Raw genomic sequence first — 19,518 nt, forward strand, 5'->3', positions numbered from 1 at the left:
AATGGAGAAGAAAGAGAGAGAAAGGCAGAGGGAGGAGGAGAAGAGCAAAAGACAGAAAATTGAGAATGAAAGACAAAAAACAGAGAAAAGGGAGAAGGAAATACAGAAGCTGGAGAAGAAGGAGGAGAAAAAGAGACAGAAGGAGGAGGAGAAAGAGAGAAAAAGACAGAAAATGGAAGAGGAAAAGAGACAGAAAATGGAGAAGAAGGAAAGAGAAAGACAGAAAAAGGAGGAGAAGGAAATTCAGAAGAGGGAGGGAGAGAATCAGAAGACCAATGCTGGTCTGTGTCCAAGTCTGTGGTGCATGGTGATCTGCATTTAATACATTTTATATTATTGTATATTAAATCTGTGTTCAATTACTTACTTGAGAGAATGTTTTAATTGTAAGAAAATTAAAGTAATGAATCATAAGAGTTACCACAAACAATGCCATATTATAGTATGTTAGGACAAGGAGAAAACAAAAGCATTTGCTCATACTGAACATTTTTTTAATAACACGTTTCAATATTGCAACAGCCATCAGGTTTTCTTCTAACAGGTAAAAATCATCAAAAAACTAACGAAAAAGAAGATTTTTTTTTTCAGTTTTATATTCCAAACACCAGAGTTTCTTGGCTATGGCCCTAAGTTCAAACAAATAAAACCCTTACACAGTGAGCATATATTATATTCAACACATTGTTCTTGAAACAAATTATAAAAATAGATTTAGAATTTTCAAATACATATTTACAGTATTAAACATATATCATAATGGTCACAGTAACAGAGGAGGAGAGGGGAGGGTTTCATTCATCGTGGTGACGAGGTCCAGTCTGTTGTGTGTTCGTGTGTGTGTGTCTTTGTCGTCCTGTGTGTGTGTGTGTGTGTGTGTGTCAAAGGGACCATCAGAGTGTCTATCAGATATGTTAACATGTGCGTGATTACATCTAAAATGACATATGAGTTTATCTAATTTGACAAAATGGTTACAGTGAGAAGGAGAAACAACAAAAAACAAACAAATTCTGTACGAAATACAAACCAGTTACACATTCCAGTCAAAAAAAATGGATGTACCTTCCATCGTGAAAATGTCTGATACTCAAATAATGCCCCGATGAACTTCCGTCTTCGAGTCTCCAGCATTGAAACAGGTCAGAAAAGGCGAGGGGGCGGATCACTGTACAGAAAGAACCTTTGAGGAATAATCTGGGTGGGGATGAAAAGTGCAATCACGTTGTATGGCAGAGCATGATATCAACAGCAACGTAAAATGAAACATGATAATCAAACAGCCACAGAGAGGGGGAGAAAATAAAAAAAAGTCCATTTGACATTCCTTAATACTGTATCCATACTGCAAAACACACACGCTGTAATATGAACAGCCAATCCAACGATGATGGACTGAAAGTGTTCAAGGATACACAGATACTGTGTGCTGACAGTAAAAAAAACCTCCTCTCACTTCCTGTATACAAACTATTACATTGTTCAGATAGAATCAATCCTATCATAAATCAACAAACACACAAACAAAACATGGACAAATAAACGTCACCTCTTAAACTTAAATAAATATGGATGAATATCTGAAGCGTTCTCTATACGGAGTATTAAACACGGTCGTGAGAGAGGCTTTGGATGACACCCAGCAGGCTCAATAAAAAGAAAAATGCTCTTAAATGCACAAAGAAAACAACTGGACATGAATAATATAAAGGAAGTTATTATTGAGAGCAGCGAAAAAACAGACAACGTACAACAAAATGAATGAACAATCACACGCGTTTTCAACCTTTACCATCCTGCAGCTTTAGTTTAACCATCAGTAGCCCCGGAGGGAAATAAAAAAAACTATTTAAAAAACAGGTTGACCTTCCTGAAAGTACAATATATCATCACACAGAACTTCCGTAGCCGTGTTCATCCCATCAGCACACTTCACCGGACCCTTGACATGTGGACAGCACAGTCTCCTTAAGCTACTGTTTGTTTTTTATCATCCAGAAATGTTCCTTTACCTTCTGACACGAGATCAGCTCTGACGTACGCTGATGACATTCGGGTAAATCAGTTCCTGTTTGTGAAATCAGCTGTGCCGGTCCCGAGGGGGGACGTCTGATCCAAGGCCAGTACAATCCAGTCTGGCTTTGTGTTTTTTTTAGTAAATCAATAATGTGGTAAAGGGAAATTCCACCCAAAATGTAGCACTAGTTCATAACCGGCGTGTTTGTGGCGCAGTACTGTTCCCTCCCTTCCTCCTGCTCAGAGCTCAGAGGTCAGCGTCAGGCGGAGGCCATCTCATCTCAGTGTCTCTGCGCACTGATCCAGAATCAGCTCTTGTCTGAGCGGCTTTCGTAGAAAAAAGGAAGGAAGGAATCGAGGAAGGCATGAGGAAGCGTGGGAAGGAGGAGTAGATAGAGTGCAGTTGGCTGAGAGATCTGCTCGTCGTTTCTCCGGTTTGGAAGAGGTCTCCCTCGCTCTCCTTTTCACCCCCCCATCATCCGTCTGTGTGGGTCTGCAGCAGCAGCGGCGTGAACTCAGCCGTGGTCGCCGCTCGTCAGACCTGCACGCCGCGGCCGTGCATTTGGATGACCTGGGCTCTGAGGGTCTGGATGGCGGCCAGGATCAGCTTCTGGTGCTCCAGGGAAGTGATGCCAAGACTCAGTACGTCTCTGCAGACCAAGAAATAATGAATACAAATAAGTCAACGAATAAAAACATGAGAATCATTGACTCTGTGACTTCAATTAAATCAAATATGTTCACATTTTCTGTTTTAATGCCACTGAATAATTGGCTCCAAAGTATTTTTTTCCCCCACTTCCACTAAAACAGTGTTAAAAATATCTTCACAATTGAGAAGCTACAACATTGAGCTTTTCTTAATGATCTGTTCTCTTATTATCTAGCTTAGCCACCTTCTCTAACAGGACATGAAAGGTCACCGCTTGTGTAACGCCACTTACTGTACGGTCATCCGTGCCACAGACTCCAAGTAGCAGTATCCTGCAGCGGTGAAGTTGTCCTTGTACCGGCCCATGTCCACCGCGTCCAGCCACTCCCCCACCGAGTTAAAGGCCGGGAAGGAGGGCAGAGGTCGCTCCGCTAGCGTGATGGATGAACTCAGGGTTCTGGAGACGAGGAAAACAGGGTTGAATGCTTGGAGACGGCACGTTTGTAGAAACACAGCCCACACATTCACCACCACCACTACCTGCGTGCCAGTGTGGAGGAACCGATGCCGTCGGGGGAGCGGATGCTCTTGCTGAGGGCTGAGTGGATCTGGCTGAAGCTGGGCCTCTCCGTCCTCTCCTTCTGCCAACAGTCCAACATCAGCTGGTGGAGATGAGGAGGGCAGTTAACCGGAGCCGGCAGCCTGAAACCGTCCTCGATCGCCTTGATCACCTGCGGGCCAAGAAAAACAGTCATGTGCTTGAATCTGTGTGACTCTTAGTGCAGGACAGAGGGATAGTGAATAAGTTTTGTCCTACTTAAGAAAGTTGAGTAAGGTATTTAAAGCCTTTTTTTCTCTTTACAGTGGCTTAGTTGCCAAGAATAGAAGCTTTTTGGACAGTGCAGGTCCTACTCGGATAAAAAAAAAAGAAGAGAAAAGTGCTGCCGCTTTAATTTTCTCTTGTCACTAATTACGCCACCTACAAGGTTCCACTGCATTGTTTTTAGATAATTGAACATATTTTTAGGCAGCACCCTTTTAAGGTCACCTTGCTAGCGAGCAAAATAAAGTGAATTTCACAGGAAAGTATTGCAAACCTAAACATTATGAGCTGAATGCAAATCTGCAGTAATGTCTCGACTAAAACGACAAGAAAAAGAAAGGAATCTTTGTCTGTGGAAGTTCACTGAACAGGATATTCACTGTCTCAGTGTCACTTCACAGGATATTTGACGGGGAATCACAATAGTTGGGCTGCTATCAGAGGAATATTTTATTCTAATTTTAATTTCCTATAATACAATATATTGTAAGCCTGTGAATAAAATAAAAAAGGAGAAATTACCGAGATGAAACAAACACACCGCGAGGGTTTTCTTATACCTGATCCGCTCTAAAAAGATAAGCCGCTAAATAACGAGGATTCATCTCAGCTCAGCACTTTTAATGGAACGCTGTCTTCAAACAGCCGAGCATGAGAGCCTCCTTCCAGGCTTCCTCAGCGATCCTCGCTCCTCCATCAAACTAACGTTGTCCCCATTCAAAAGCCATTCGCCGTAACACCTCACGAGAGATTTCCTCCTTGTATCACTCTAAGAAACACAATCTCCTGAAAGGAGGAAATAGTCAGAGCATAATCACAAAAAAAAAATGACACCCATCAGCGGCATTATTTCCTAAAACGCTCTTTCTTCTCCCTGCCTGCCCACGTGCCGCCGCCGCGCCGCCGCCGCCATCCTCCCGGCCCCTTAAGCTGCTATCTCACTAAAGAGCATTCATAAAATGCTTTGCAGCATTTGACATTTTCCATTTAATCAAAGCGGGTAGGTAAAGGGCACAAAGGATCACAGGTGGACAGGCCGACCCAACCATTCTGTTACGATATAATGTATCAATTTAAAGTGGATTAATATCCCTGGCGCTCTACAAGCTTGACCTTTGGCCTCTGAAAGTGGAAAGTTTGATAATATGAACAAGGTTTACAGGAAACTTTTTTTTCCCTGCTTTGTGAAAAGGGCAGGGGAGGAAAGAAGGGAGCTATTCTCACGCCCGCTGAATAACTCATGCATATTCATTTTGGACATTCAAAAGAAGGGAACATGCTAATAATCCGTCGCTTTTTTAACTTTGCACCTGCGTGAATAAAGCAGCCGCGTTATGTCCTGATGACAGTCATTGGAGCGGCTTTTTGGACACGATGGCCGGTGGTAATTCTTAAAATGATCCTTTTTAAACGCCCGGGGGGTGTTGTCGGCTTTAATGAAAGGCAAAGTATAGTCACAAAGAGGATCTTTTAAGCAGATTTGCATCATGCTTTCAACTGCACTTTTAAAGCACCACTTCCTTCAAAACATTTTTTTAATAATATAGGTTTTTGAAGGACAAAGAGGAAAAGCGACTTCGAAATGATAGGTTTCTAGTCGCAAGCGGCGGGGTCCTATCGACTGGTCGATCTCTTCAACCCTCAAATAGCAAGCCCTTTACATTTACATGAAAGAGGATTTTTTTTTTTTTTTCCCCAAAAAAAGGATTTTTAACACTTTCAAGAGCAGGATGGCACTCGGGGGGGAACAGGCGGGGGGCAACCGGAAGGGGGTCAATGCGTCCTTAAGAGAAAACAGGATCGGTCATGGAGCTGATGCACACTAAAAGAGGGGGGCTTAGGCCCTGCAAAAGCTTTCAGAGGTAGTGTGGCTTCTTGGCTTTCTTTTAATAAGATCCAAGCTGGGCATGGATATAGAGTTCATTGATAGAGGGAGGTGAAAGTGAGAGAGGGGGACTGGTAAAGTGCAGATATTCTATAAAAAAGGAAGAGAGAGGGGGATATAAAGGACATGACTGGGGAGATTAATGGAAAGTAGCCTCCTATCTCTAAGCTGTCCTCTCTCACACACACACACACACACACACACACACACTTACGTCCTGGTTGCCCATATCCCAGTAGGGTCTCTCTCCATAGGACATGACCTCCCACATGACAATGCCGAAGCTCCAGACATCTGAGGCCGAGGAGAAGCGATGGTACTGGATGGCCTCCGGAGCGGTCCACAGCACCACGCTCTTCCCACCATGCTGCAGGAAGAGACGGCGAGAGCAGTTCGTGGAAGCTTTAATATTCTCTTTGAACGGCTTCCGAACATATTTTCAGGAGATCAAAAGAATCTTTAGAGCAGTGAGTTCACCTTTAGTGGAACCCAAAAATATCCCAGGAAATAAAACGCATAAATGGTTATAATTTTTTTCCCCTGAAAGCTTAATTATGGCCTCAGCTGAACCTGACATGTGTTAACTCAGATTTGGTCCAAGGCTCATTAAAACTATCACCTGTACATGAGCGGGCTTGGTGCCACTTTGAAAGGCATTAATTAGGATCGCAGGATGGAAAACACAGAATGGTTTTCACCAAGTCTATAATACACTCATAGTTACAATGTATTTGATTTTTGATTTATAAGCTGAAGTATCATAAGACTACATAACGGCTGACTTTAATCTCAGAATTCTGACTTTAAACGACTTTAAATTTAGAACAAAACAAAAGATTCACATGTGACCCCAATCCTCTTCCGTAATAATCCTTTTATAATGCATTCATGTGATTATAAGTTACTCTAAGTCATTGTTTACTTGAACTAAAGTTAATTTCACAATGTGTTGCTGTTCTTGCGTAGATTAACTATTATTCCATATTGTAGAAAGAGAGATTTTCAAGTCTTTTAATTTATATTATAATAATAGTGTGAAGGTATTGAATCACTCAATAGGTGGAGAAATACATGCATCCTGTTTTCAGAAGTTGTGCCTTTAAACGAGCCGTCAGGATTTCATTGCAGTTTGTGAAGTCACAGTTTTAAATTTAAAACTTCCTAAATGTGTATTTCCCATTGAAATATGTTTAAGTAAGAAGGGGGCATTAAACATGTAGAGAGAGTGACTGTGTTGTTCTTACCAGTGTGGTGTAGATGGCCTCTATCTTGTCCTCCTGAAGGGGTCTGAACCCGGAGACCTTGCAGCCCAGACTGGAGTTAACCAACACCTGACGAAGGCAAAACATCCTGATTAGTGCTCCTTCCATTTAGAGAGGAAACCATCCTAGTGTAACTATCGCTACCCTGGTGGGCAGAGCTCATATCGCCCCGGGGACAAATGATTGTTTACAAGAACAAATTCTTCATTTCCCACGACGTGACCACTACATCTGTGTTTTTTTTTTTTTGGACAGATTTCATCTATTCATCTCCGACTTCACGCGTTGCTTCAGATTGTATCCGCTCACCCCCATCGCCCCCATCGCCTCCTCCCACCTGCTCCCTTACCTTGTGCGCGGCCAGCCGTTTGTGGATGAAGCCCATTTCGGTGAGGTACTTCATCCCCGACGCCACGCCCGTCAGCATATCCATCAGCTGCATTACACTCAGCTGGCCTTCGTGCTTCTGAGGTGACGCGAGGCGAAAGGAAAGGAGGAAAGAAGACGGACAAGGGGGAAAGAACAGGGGGAGGAGGTTAATGGAAAAAGGGAATGGAAGGAGAGAGGAGAACGTAAGTTGAGAGCATATATAGTATGTATGTTATCCAAAAATCTGTTACAATACAATGATGTGCTCGCTGAGCTGCATCCCTTTATTAGGCGGATGAAAACAAACAGGCCATTAATTCATATCATTAGAAACCACACGGTGGTGGTTCACGGAGCGGAGGGGCAACATAACAGTTTACAGAAGCTAACAGCAGAAACACTCCATTTGTGCTGTTAATTATGGTGCATTTTCCTTATTACTGTAATAAGCACAAGTATCGCCGCCCCAGGACTGCATCATAATAATAATAATAATAAAAATAGTGGATTTAAGGATCATTAGAACAAAATGCCTCGTTTGTGAGAAACGGCTCCAAAATAAGACGATAACGACGAGGCTCAGTATCGTTAGATATGAAGACAATATGCAAATGAGGTGGGAAAAAAAACACGCACCCTCAGGAAGGAGTCCAAGGCTCCGTTGGTCATGCTCTCCACGATGATCATCATGGTGTTACCTGGAGAGAGACAAAGAGAGTCAGGAGAGCGGGTGAAATCAGGGTAACATGGAGAGAATCAAGGAGGATGGAGGTAATAGAGACAGAGACACAGGGAGGGAGGGAGGGAGGGAGGGAGGGAGGGGACAGGATAAAGTGAGTCTAGTCCAGTTGGCAGCATGGAAGGCATCGTGCAAAGCCATTCCTCACCCAGTGAACTGTGGTAGAACCTGGGTGCTGCCCTGGCTGTCTCAGCAAGTTTAACGACCCTCAAATGCACACACACACAACAGATGCATGCACACACACACACACACACAGAAACACACACTGTGCCCAAGCACAGATGGCAGGCATCCAGCAGTGCTACCGAGTGGAGGAGGAGGAAAATGAGACTGCAGCAGTCGGAGAAACAATGAGAGAGGAGGAGTGGATTATGGGAGAGTCTAATAGACCTTCATGTAAACCACCGAGGATACAAAGATGTGTACAGAGATGTACGTTACAAAAAAATGTATTATTTGGCTTTGGTTCGCCAGTATTACGGGGTGATCGGAGAGCCATTTGGAAAAGTCCGCGACAACAAGAGGGAGCTGTGAGTCGGCACGCAGACGCTGCCATAACACGGCAGCCCATCGTGTAATTAATGTGAGTTGGAGAGCGAATCGGTGGGGTTTAACTGTGTGTTGTGGGGTTGAACGGGGCCGAGGATGACAGATACATTTAGTCACAAACAAGGACCTACTTAACAAGGATTATATAATTCGTTGTTATGCGACTACGCGCTTAAAAACACTGTATTTGAGGGGATGTGATGCTGAAATGCAGAGGGAGGAAAAAAGATTCAAGCACTTCTTTGTACAAACACAAAGTCATGGTTGCAAGTCGTCATTTGAACACTTGTTGAAAAGCAACTCCTTTACTGTATTTTGCTGTTATGAACTCAAACAGGTTGCCGGAGAAGCCGATGAAAATGGAAATATCCACTTTCACATATTCTGGATGAACGTCATTGGAGCCAATTATACTTGATAAAGCTCCCTATAGACCCTCATCTTCATCATTGTGTGCTGAAATAGCAACCACAGTGGATTAACAGCTTGGTAGATCTGGCCACTAAGGGTGTAGGTGGACATACTGGTTATAATAAGACTTTACATATTTAGAACATATGATCAAATTATGAAATTATTAGTACTTTTACTTTTGATACTGAGTACATTAAAGCTGGTAATATTACTGTACTTTTACTGACTGTATAAATGATTCTAAATGCAGGATATTTACTTATAATTGAGTATTACATTTTATTATTTGTATTTTTACTTCAGTAAAGCATCTCACTGCTTCTTCCACCACTCCATTTCATCCTGGTTGTGAGAAGGTGGAGCAAAAAAAATGGTGGCTCATAAAAGCAGAGGAGCATATAAAGGTAAAGAGGGAAAGAAGGAAGCTTTTTTCATTACATTTTTTCACAAGAATTATGAAGATTAGTGAGGAGGCTCTACGCAGGTGGGCGAGGTCTGGCGGAGGGGATGGAAGAGAGTTGATTGGGAATCTGGTGGGGGGTAAGTGATGTAAAGCAGGTGATTTGTACTCTAACAGAATGTGAGTGTGTGTGTGTGTGTGTGTGTGTGTGTGTGTGTGTGTGTGTGTGTGTGTGTGTGTAAGTGTACTGTTTGTGTGCACACGTGTGATTTCATGCCAACTGAGGAGGCAAGCAAGCAGGTGTACTTTTGTGTGTGTGTGAGTGAGTGTCAATGATTGGCACTGCCTTTGTATGTGTGTGAGTGAGCATGGAAGTGCATTGTGTGCGAATGTGTGTGTGTGTGTGTGTGTGTGTGTGTGTGTGCGTGTGTGTGTGTGTGTTTGTGCACGTGATGGTGGGAGAGATTGGAGTGGATCTCAGTGCCCCGCTGGGTCTCTAGCACCAATTACTGTACCCTGCACATCTGCTGCCATCCTACTGAGCACAGAGTGTGTTCGGGCACCGTGCCCACACACACACACACACACACACACACACGCATCACACTGAGCATCACTGCGGCACTAACAAAAACTTCACAAACTCTTTACAGCTTCTCCCTTCACCTGCCATTCCCATTAACCTCCACCTCATCCTCTCCTCCGTCTCTCATGCCTCTTTCCTCCGTCTCCTCCCTCCATGTTTTTTTTTCCACCTCCTTCCATCCTGTTTTTCGCTCTTGGACTTCAATTGCTATCCGTCAGCGGAAAATGGTCCTTGATGTAGCCGGGCTGCTGCTACGCTACTCTCCAACCCTTTTTTCTTCCTTTCCGTCCGCCCTCTCTATGCGGTGAGCGTTGACCCCCTCCATGTGTGTGATATTGAAGTGGTGGGAGTATCGCGGTGCTCTTCACATTCCTGTCTTCTCCTGTCCATGCTCAAATTCCACTTCTTTATTTTTTTTTACCCCATCTCTCGCCAGTTATCAGAAGGGGGTACTGCAATGGTCAAAATTCCCTTGTTTACTTTCATCCTTCAGCCTCACTTCCCTTTTCCCATCCCCTCCTCCTTGGTAATGGAGGTGGTGAACCCTTTAAGACACTGGAGGTGGTCAAAATAGCCATTTCCTGCTTTGATTCTTGGATATCCTTCTGCACGTCTTCCTCCCAGACTTTCACTCTCTGCTTCCCCCCCCTCCCCCACCCTTCTTACCGGTGGTGATGACGCCCTCCAGCCGGATGATGTTGGCGTGGTCAAACTGCCCCAGGATGCCAGCCTCGCTGAAAAAGGAGCGACGCTGTTTGTCCGAGCAGCCGGCCCTCAACGTCTTAATGGCCACCGGCAGCTCTCTCTTACTGGGGAGCTTCAGGCAGCCGCGACACACCTCCCCAAAGTCGCCTGTAGGGGGAGGCAGACAAACAGAGGTCACGATCCCTTACCGATGGACGAAAAAACCAGAGATAGAGCGAGACTAAAAATGAAAGTGAGAAGGAATGAATGGTGGGGGGGATGAGGTTGGAGCTGAATCCGATGGAGAAACACAAAGAGGAAGAGAGATGGCGCAAATGAACCGACACAATTGAGAGAGAGAAACATGAAATACAAAGGGATCAAAGGGAGATCAAAGATGGGACAGGGTGCAGGTGAAACGGTGGGACATCAAGTGCAGCCAAGGCAAACGGTGGGGCTCCGTTCTGGCAGATCAGTAAGTTGCCGGACTGATTGCACGGGTTTAACCAATTTGTCTCAAAAGTGCAAAAAAAAAGAAGAAGAGTTGCCTCAAGAATACTGCAGCTGTGGATTGCCCCGACTCCACTGCCTTTGCTTTGCCTTTCCATATTTTACAATAGAAATGGAAGCATGGTTAAGAATGATTCTGCTTCCGAACAAAAAGGACTCCTGCTGTGCAATGCAGTCATATTTATTAAATCTTTCTAAATGTGATGCTCATATCCTACATGAGAATCAGGGTTTTCTTGGATTGGGCTCGACGTTTATGCCTTAACTTGGGAGACATGGGCATTTACTAGACAGGAAGGCTATAACAAAATGTTGCAAAGGACTAAAATCTCGGCTTTTGCTGCTTCGAATACTAAATTGCAGAAGTATCCCGTTAAAACTCCTGCTTTGTTCCTATGCGCCGTACAATCCCGTACCTGTGTGCACAATCCTCTCGATCTTGATACTGGAGTTGTCCAGCTCCTTGGCAAAGGCGTGCACGGCCTGCAGCAGGTCCTCGCAGGTCTCCGGGTCGATGTAAGTCCTCCGTGTCGGGATCTTAACTGAACACACAAACAATACAATAGAAGACATAAGTTCATAACCCCAAAACCCAAGCGGTGTGACAACACAGACAATAAAGTGTTAATTAATACAACAATGGCGGCTATAAAGAACTTAGCATAGATGCTGCTATAGTAGCAGTGTTCTTCCTGTGTCTTTGATTTATTGATATGTAAATGAGGTGAGAAAATACCATGTTTTGTTATCTTTAAAAAAAACGATGCTTCACTATATAAAAAAATATTGAGTAAAAAGCAGAAACTGTTTTCTTTTTTAAAGAAAAGGTATTTTCACGTTTATATAACAGCTTCTCCTGTTGACTGTTGCTTCACTTCCCTGTACTTTCCTTCCAGTCCTATCTTCAACTACAGAAAGCCAGCAGGATATAAGAACCAGTGTCTCTCTGTCACTTTATCTATAGAAAGCTTGAACAGAGGAGGATCATCGGGGAGCCTCGACCAATCAGATTCGATTATGTAAATTCTTAGTCCAACTCTAGACGTTCCATTGTCCGTAAAATCAACAGGACGGACCACATGCTTGTCTGCTCAAAGAAACACATAAAACACATTCAGATTGAGATTCCATGAAACTGTGTATGAACAAACAGAAAGCCAGCCGACTAGATGTCTGCTCGTGGAGGAGTTGGTATCTCTGCCTCCTTCAACAAAGGATTTCTCCCCGTATGATTGTTGAATATAGACCGAAACGCTGCCTCGGAAAGAAGCCTTTGCTCTTTGATCCAGAGACTGAAATCAATACCCCAGTTTCATTGATCATGTATCAGATCTTCTGCTATCAAACCTGACTACACCTATAAATCTACTTTAAACATCTCAGTCGTTATCTGTTCTTATAATAACGAAACATAACCCCAAATAAAATAACAAATACTTGGCCAGTAGCTGATTATTTTCTTTTAAAAGATGCTAAATGCTTCCGTTTATGTATTCATAACTAGTCTAATTCAGCGTTTTTGTTGGTTTTGACCTTGCAAACTCCAGAGGGAGAGGAAAAACCCAGATCAAAGGCTCTGAGTGCTCAAATCGGCGGCTTTAGTCAGATCACAGGGCTCTTCCATGAGGCGTTTTGTCTTTTCTGCTTGCTTCAAATGTTATCTCACTCAACACACATATGCAAAATAACAGAACACACACAAACACAATATAATAATCTTCAGGCACAAATTGGGACGGGTTATAATAGACAGTAAAATGCCTCGGCAGGGAAACCTTGGAGCGCCGCGGTACTTATAGTGTTGCTTCGTTTGTCATTTCGGAGTTTAGTTTTGGTGTTTCCTGAAAAATAATGACATCTTTTCCCATAATGTGACATTTAATAAATAGCCAGAAGTATAAATGCATTGTGGGCTTTACAACTTGTTAACAACCGTTATTATTAACGTTTACCGGGGTTAAATCTTTCCACAGAACATCTTCTGTGACACTAATGAGACACAACAATCGCAAATTTCGGCTGACATTTAAAAACTGCTCGTGATATTGACCGTTTATCTGTGGACAAGAAAACAAGAGTCTCTTGTTTTCTTTATCAACTGCCAATTGTATTTACCCAACGCTAACAACTAGCAAATAAACTAGGCAGCAGATAGCCAATAACCATTAACCGGTGGACCATAGTTCTCCATTAGATGACCTTTGACCCCGGTTACTGCATGTTAAGGCTCATCTTCCAGGAAAAGGGCCAGGTCGTTTTCCCAAAAGCTGAGCCGAGGCTCTGAAATGTGATTACAGCTCCAGATCGACTTGAGGGATCCTATACTGACTGCCTCATAACGGCTTATTGATCCAACACACACACACACACACACACACACACACACACACTTGCTTGTGTGCACAAACACACTCACGGATACAGTACGTTTGAGCACACACACACACACACACACACACACACACACACACACACACACACACACACACACACACGCACGCACACACACACACACACACACACACACACACTCATCGACAAAAAAAAGCCAAAAGTTCAATTATGAAGCAAATCAAAGCTTTTCCACTCAAGGCCAGGGCTGAGTGGAGGATCGAAGGCTCTTTTCTGTCAAATAGGACTTTCAAACACACTCTTGTATCTTGCAACCAGCATGCAGACACATAGACACACACACACACACACACACACACACACACACACACACACACACACATAAACACACACACACAAGACAGGGTGCTCACATGCCTCATATAAACGAGCAATATTGGCTGAAAATGGCTGCAAACGCTCAGATGCACGTATGACACATTCACACAGACACACACACACACACACACACACACACACACAGACGTGCACGCTTCATTGACTCTGAGGCTGATTAGTTTCGGGGTTAACTGTGTCACTGCCGTGAGCGATTGAGGGGAAACTAAAGCACATTCACGCTTGGCTGCATCATCTTCAGTGGACCGCTGAGTGAGCCCCCCCCCACCCCACCCCACCCCCCCAAAAATATTGTCATTCTAAACAAAAAGCCCAAAAGCTCTTCATCTCTCTGTCTTACGTGTGATCCAACTCCGGCTGAGATCTAAATGTGGTCCATTAATGGAGATTTGCAGATGAGTCTGGACCCGTTCCTCCATCTCCACGTTTCTGGCTCACACACTGCAGTTCTGAGCCGCGTCACTTATGATGGATCCCGTCTCGCCAACTCACCTCCTTCTTCCACACTTCCTCCTTTCTCCTCCAGCTTCATTACTGACTCATGTATCCACTCATTCATTCTCCCCCTCTGTCTTTCTGCATTCAAATACGGTCGAGGAATGTGTTCTTAGCGGGCCAACAGATGGGAGGAGGGCAAGATTTATATCGGGCTTACATGACAGTCACTGCATCGCATGCAAACGTGGAGTCACGGAACAGGAAGTGGACTCAAGAGAGCGTGTGTCGGATACAAAAAAACAAAAAAAACGAAATCGCTGTGCCTATTTATAAGATTGTCCGTGTTCTACACAAATAAATTGTGTGTGTGTGTCTGCGTGTTTGAAAAACCAGCCAAAAAAAATGTTTGTTTTTTTTTCTCTGTGTGTATTGCGTGCTTGTCAGCTGTTGGCATGTCTTTGTTTGGGCAGATTTAATTCCCAGCCGCATGGCTTCGGCTCATTATTCATCAGGCATAGTGCTCCAAACCTCTCCAGAGGGCTCAGCATGCTGGGAGATTAAACAACGCAAATGAGCGCACACACACACACACACACACACACACACACGCACAAACAAACTCAAAAACGACACATACATCCAGCACATTAGCAAAGCACTGGCACACACAAACAGGAAGAGACATGTCAAACTACTTCCATTCTGTCACTGTTAAACAAAAAAAGGAGCCCGGTGAGAGCGCTGCCAGCGGAGAAGAATGTAGCATTTACAACCTTTGTACAACGTAAACAACAACAACAACATTTATTTTAGCTGGTTTGGGAGCGCAATCTCTGCTGCCGCCTGCCTCGTTCTGGAGCTTTTACCCTCCCCTCCCTTTTCCTTTCTTTTCTTTCCCCTCCTCCTGATTCCATCAAACTCAACCGCACACACACACACACACACACACACACACACACCACCTAATGGAGTGTGTCAGTGTGCTCAGAGTTGCCTAAGCATGCACTCAGAATTAAGAATTAATGCCGTGTTGCTACTTAATGCCTCAAAAGTCGATGTGATATGCACGTGTGTGTGTGTGTGTGTGTGTGTGTGTGTGTGTGTGCAGACAGGAAATCACTTATTGACAGCTTCCTCAGACTGAGAACATTAACACCAGCAGTTAACAGGCGTCTGTGACACAGTAATAGAGCGATCACTTACACTGGAAGTAGAGTTCCTCGTCTCCCTCCTGAGAAGCTTTGCTGTAGCCGCATTGTCTGCAGAGAGGAGAAACAAAGGCATCAGACGGTGGTGGTTTTTTTTTTGTGGTTTTTCTCTCCCCACACACAAACAAATGCAAGCATCAGACACTGTTTATCTTTAACAGATTATATGGAATGTGCAGAAAAACGGTGAGATGAGAGGAGACAGGAGTATCGACAGGAGCGGAGATGGGGAGGATACGGCGAGGCGTTGGGAGACCCCCGATGGCGACGGAGCTGATGAGCAGCAGAAGCTTCTGAGGCTGAATAAGTGGAAATCCAGTCTGATTTGACTGAGCGGGTCACAGATGCACACCGATAGGCCGGGAATTGATACACTATTGTTGTTTTCTGATGGAATTTTTTATGAAAAGGATGAAAACACACACACACACACACACACACACACACACACACACACACATGCAGCGGCATTTTGTGCACACACTGTTATCTCTCATCCCTTGCCACCACATGGGGTCTAAAGAGCAAAGAGCTCTCTATGATCTGACTGCTGATGGCTTTTCGGCTTAGAGGAAAACTTGGCTCTTTACGCTCACACGCACACACACACACAATCCACAAAAACACACACACACACACTGTAAGTGAGAGATTAACAAGTGATGAACAGACATTCTGGATGGCCAGCATCGTGCTTACTTGGATTAGAGAGAAGGATGAAAAACAAGACAAGAGGGATTGTAGCCAAGGAATTGGAGAAAGTTTGCAGCACAGAGGGTTTTTCTAACAAACGGGGTGCCGATTAAATATGTTCTAAATACATCTCATATATATGGAAATACGCGGTCATAAACACTTTAGGTGATTTCCTCCGGTTACGATCAGAAGGCCTCTTTGCAGCCCATTTTAGTTGATATAATGTGGGGTTGCCATGGTGTAATGTATGGTAGGGATGGTGGGGATAATTCCCTACTTCTTTTCCTTATAATTCCATGTACATTTAAATCAAAGAGTAGATTTATTCTTCACATATTTGGACTTTATTCTAACTAAATCATGATTTTCTCATTGTAATGTTACATATAAACAACTTTATTCCCTAATATTACATTTTTCTTCTCAGAAAACACTAATCTAGAGGATATGTTCTGATTTTGCAGAAAGTTCTTGCTCAAACACATAAACGCTCTAAGAATCCAGAGCTTTACGAATGAGTTGATGATGTGAAAGACAGGAAAAGGACAGAAGCGTAAAAAGCAGGTATGACTTTAAGTGAGGAGAGAATAACTATAAGGAATGAATACACAATGCCAACATTATACACCGTCGTGATTTCTGATTTGTCACCTGTTTTCCTTTACATAAATAAATAAATTTCCACCCCAAATTTGTGCATAAAAAATTCATGAGACAACCTGTGTGTTTATCTGCGAGCCCGATATCAACAAGTGAACGTGGAACACAGTTATTGTGGCTGATTATCGTGTTTTTCCGGGATTATACACAACAGGGATGGTGTGGAGCTTTGATTGATGGCACCGAGGTGCACAGTCTTTACACAGGGAAGTCAACAGGTGAGGTCGGCCACGCATGTGTCTATGGACCTGTGTGTGTGTGTGTGTGTGTGTGTGAAATATAATATCTGCTCAGGGAGCCGTGTATTAATGTGGATGTCAGAACGCATCAGCACTTCACAGAGAACCCGGCGCACAGCTGAGAGGAGCTCACAGAGAGCCTGATGGACCCCGCTGCGTCTTTTAAGCATGCATGTGTGTGTTCTCCTTTCTTCGTATGTACGCGTGGACGCTTACGGGATTGTGGGGGATTTTTTTTTTTCCTCTTCTCTTTTTAGCACGAGAGTGTTTGCATGGGGAGACGTGATAGGCTGACACATCCCTCCGACTGTGCAGCAGCAGCGGGGTCTGAGACAAGGTCACGACCCCGTCTGTCAAAACACACCGGCAGACGCATGCAGCACACATCCTCAGGGCAGGAGATACGAGACAAGGGGAGAGGAGACCCGGATGAATAGATTAGAGAGGGACTATGGTGGTACCAGGAGAAACAAGATGCAAGAGACCTAAGGGACGAGTAGGGGGTGAGTAAGGGATCAAATGGTTAACATGACAAGAGGACAAAGCAGCTGAAATGTCATCAAGAGGAAACGCGAGGAAGACGGGAGGCGAAGAGGCAGAGGAAGTGACAGGAAAATAGGAGGTTACGGATAAGAGGATAATTGGGCAGAAGGCTATGCAAGGAAGGAGACACAGTTGGAGAGGCACACAGAATAGGCCATAAAGTACACAGTGAGGAGGCAGAGGAAGAGGCAGGGAGAGACAGGACATGCAGGGAAGGGATGGACGCTGGAGACGGTGGTGGGAAAACTGCAGTTAGGACATACAGCGGGGTGCGTTACGTGGCGGGTAAACAGGAGTAATAGATTTAAGGGGGAGGAGACGAGGAGGAAATACGGAAGAAAGAAATTATGTTATTTATGATGATTGGCAAGGCTGCATGACGGCAAAAGACTTGATTCCATTCCTTCTTTTGAAATGTCACAGATGTGACAAAAATTAAATAGTGGATACAAAGCAGTTCTTTTTGCACGGTGGCTTCTTTTTGGGTATGAATTCCACGGTAACCATCACATTTTTAAGATTATTTTGTATTATGGTAGAGCACAGGACCGAGGATGTATGTATGGAACTGGGCCGAACGGAGGGACAAAAATAGAAAAGGGGGAAGAAAAGGGGAGAATTGGGTTTGGAATATTAAAATTTTCTTATACGAGGAAAGATTGAGAAAGAAGAAAGAAGAGATGGCGGGAAGACGGGGAGGAAGAGGAGGAAAAGGTGAGGGGGGGAGGGAAGTGCAGGCATGCCAGTGTACCTGGGCATCAGCTGTGTGAAGGGAGGAAGAGGAGAAAGAAGAGGAGGAGGAGGAAGGGTGGAGAAGGAGGTCGAGAGCAGCACCACGCTAGCAGGAGTTACATTGGAGGAGCTCGAGCAGACGCTGCTGGGAATAAAAAAACAAGGGGAGGGGAGGGGGAGGCGGGGCCAATGTCAATGCTGGCTCTATTCATTAAAAGTCATTCAACACAACTTTGGAGTGAAGAATAGACTCCTTTCTCCCTAAATCTAATCAGTGAAACATGACGGATGCTGCCCCAAAATACATGCAAACATATATTCTCTATTTTGACGATACATCCATTTTTTTTTTTTTTTAAATCCTTCCCTAAATCGATTCCAATTTTGTGCCTTTGATTATTTATTTTAGTGATTATTTCACACTTCTAAAGAACCAGATGGCAGAAGGAAAATGTGCGGACGCCAAAAACGCTGAAGATCCCGGCCAAATCCTGTCACTGTCGGCTTCGGCTTCATCAAATGTTCATTTTTTTCATCGTAGTTTGTCCTTTAACAGGATTTCAGTTCGGAAGCATAATTATGACGCATGTGTGCATAATTGATAAAGAAAAAGGTAGGTTTAGCAAAAATAAGAAGGTCATATATAGGATAGATATATATTTACGGTCTCCATCGTGGTTTGGGCTGATATATGATCATCTGATCCACTTAGCATCTCAATGGGACATTTACAAGCTCACTCACTCAGGAGCATTAAAGCAGTGAAAAGGATGTAAATGAAGCCCATTCACTTCCTGCTCTCTCCTCTCCGTGTGTGAATTCTCCTCAGCTAAAATAAAGTGCAGTTATGGAAATAATATGCATAATAGGTGAGACAGCAGGAATAGAATCCTAGGTGACGGGTAACAGTAAAGCATGGTGGAAGCAGGCCAGCAGACAGGTATGTAGGGCAAATTACAAGGATATATGGGGGAATTTCACAAGGTCACGACTCCCTGTTCTTAAGTTTGAGGATCAATAACAGGTCCGTGCTCACGAATAATGTCTAGTTTATCCGTTTGTGATGTTTAAATCTTATGGCGACATATTTCCAACACCTTTACGGAGCCCTTTTAGAATGACAGCTTCCACGTCTGCCTTTCTCAAACATGAAGGCACTGATCTGTACAACGTGAGGAAACCACACCACAGACCTTTTCTCTCCGCCTGCACATTTCCCCGTTTCTCCGTCTCATTTTTTCCCCTTTCAGACCCAAGCTTTTTTTTTTTTTCGCCTATGAAATGACCCTCCGCCTTACTCCCCACTTCCTTTCTTCTTGCTCTCCTCTCCATCTCCCGCTGATAACTTATTACTCACTCACA

At 43.9% G+C, this 19,518-nt stretch overlaps 1 protein-coding gene across 1 annotated transcript in view; it reads right to left on the reverse strand.

Moving 5' to 3' along the window:
• Nucleotides 1-1,481: 1,481 nt before the first annotated feature.
• The window catches only part of epha10 (EPH receptor A10), a 125,632-nt gene continuing 107,595 nt past the window's right edge, over nucleotides 1,482-19,518 (reverse strand). The window contains exons 9-18 of the mRNA XM_084032759.1: nucleotides 15,282-15,337; nucleotides 11,309-11,434; nucleotides 10,365-10,550; nucleotides 7,644-7,705; nucleotides 6,988-7,104; nucleotides 6,621-6,707; nucleotides 5,591-5,743; nucleotides 3,209-3,399; nucleotides 2,961-3,125; nucleotides 1,482-2,666 (exon numbers count right to left, since the gene is read on the reverse strand). Of these exons, the coding sequence (XP_083888885.1) occupies nucleotides 2,552-2,666; nucleotides 2,961-3,125; nucleotides 3,209-3,399; nucleotides 5,591-5,743; nucleotides 6,621-6,707; nucleotides 6,988-7,104; nucleotides 7,644-7,705; nucleotides 10,365-10,550; nucleotides 11,309-11,434; nucleotides 15,282-15,337 (1,258 nt within the window). The 3' untranslated portion in view covers nucleotides 1,482-2,551. The remainder of the gene's footprint in view (nucleotides 2,667-2,960; nucleotides 3,126-3,208; nucleotides 3,400-5,590; nucleotides 5,744-6,620; nucleotides 6,708-6,987; nucleotides 7,105-7,643; nucleotides 7,706-10,364; nucleotides 10,551-11,308; nucleotides 11,435-15,281; nucleotides 15,338-19,518) is intronic.

The sequence above is a fragment of the Eutrigla gurnardus genome (assembly GCF_963514095.1).
Source record: "Eutrigla gurnardus genome assembly, chromosome: 17".
NCBI classification, from domain to species: Eukaryota; Metazoa; Chordata; class Actinopteri; order Perciformes; family Triglidae; genus Eutrigla; species Eutrigla gurnardus.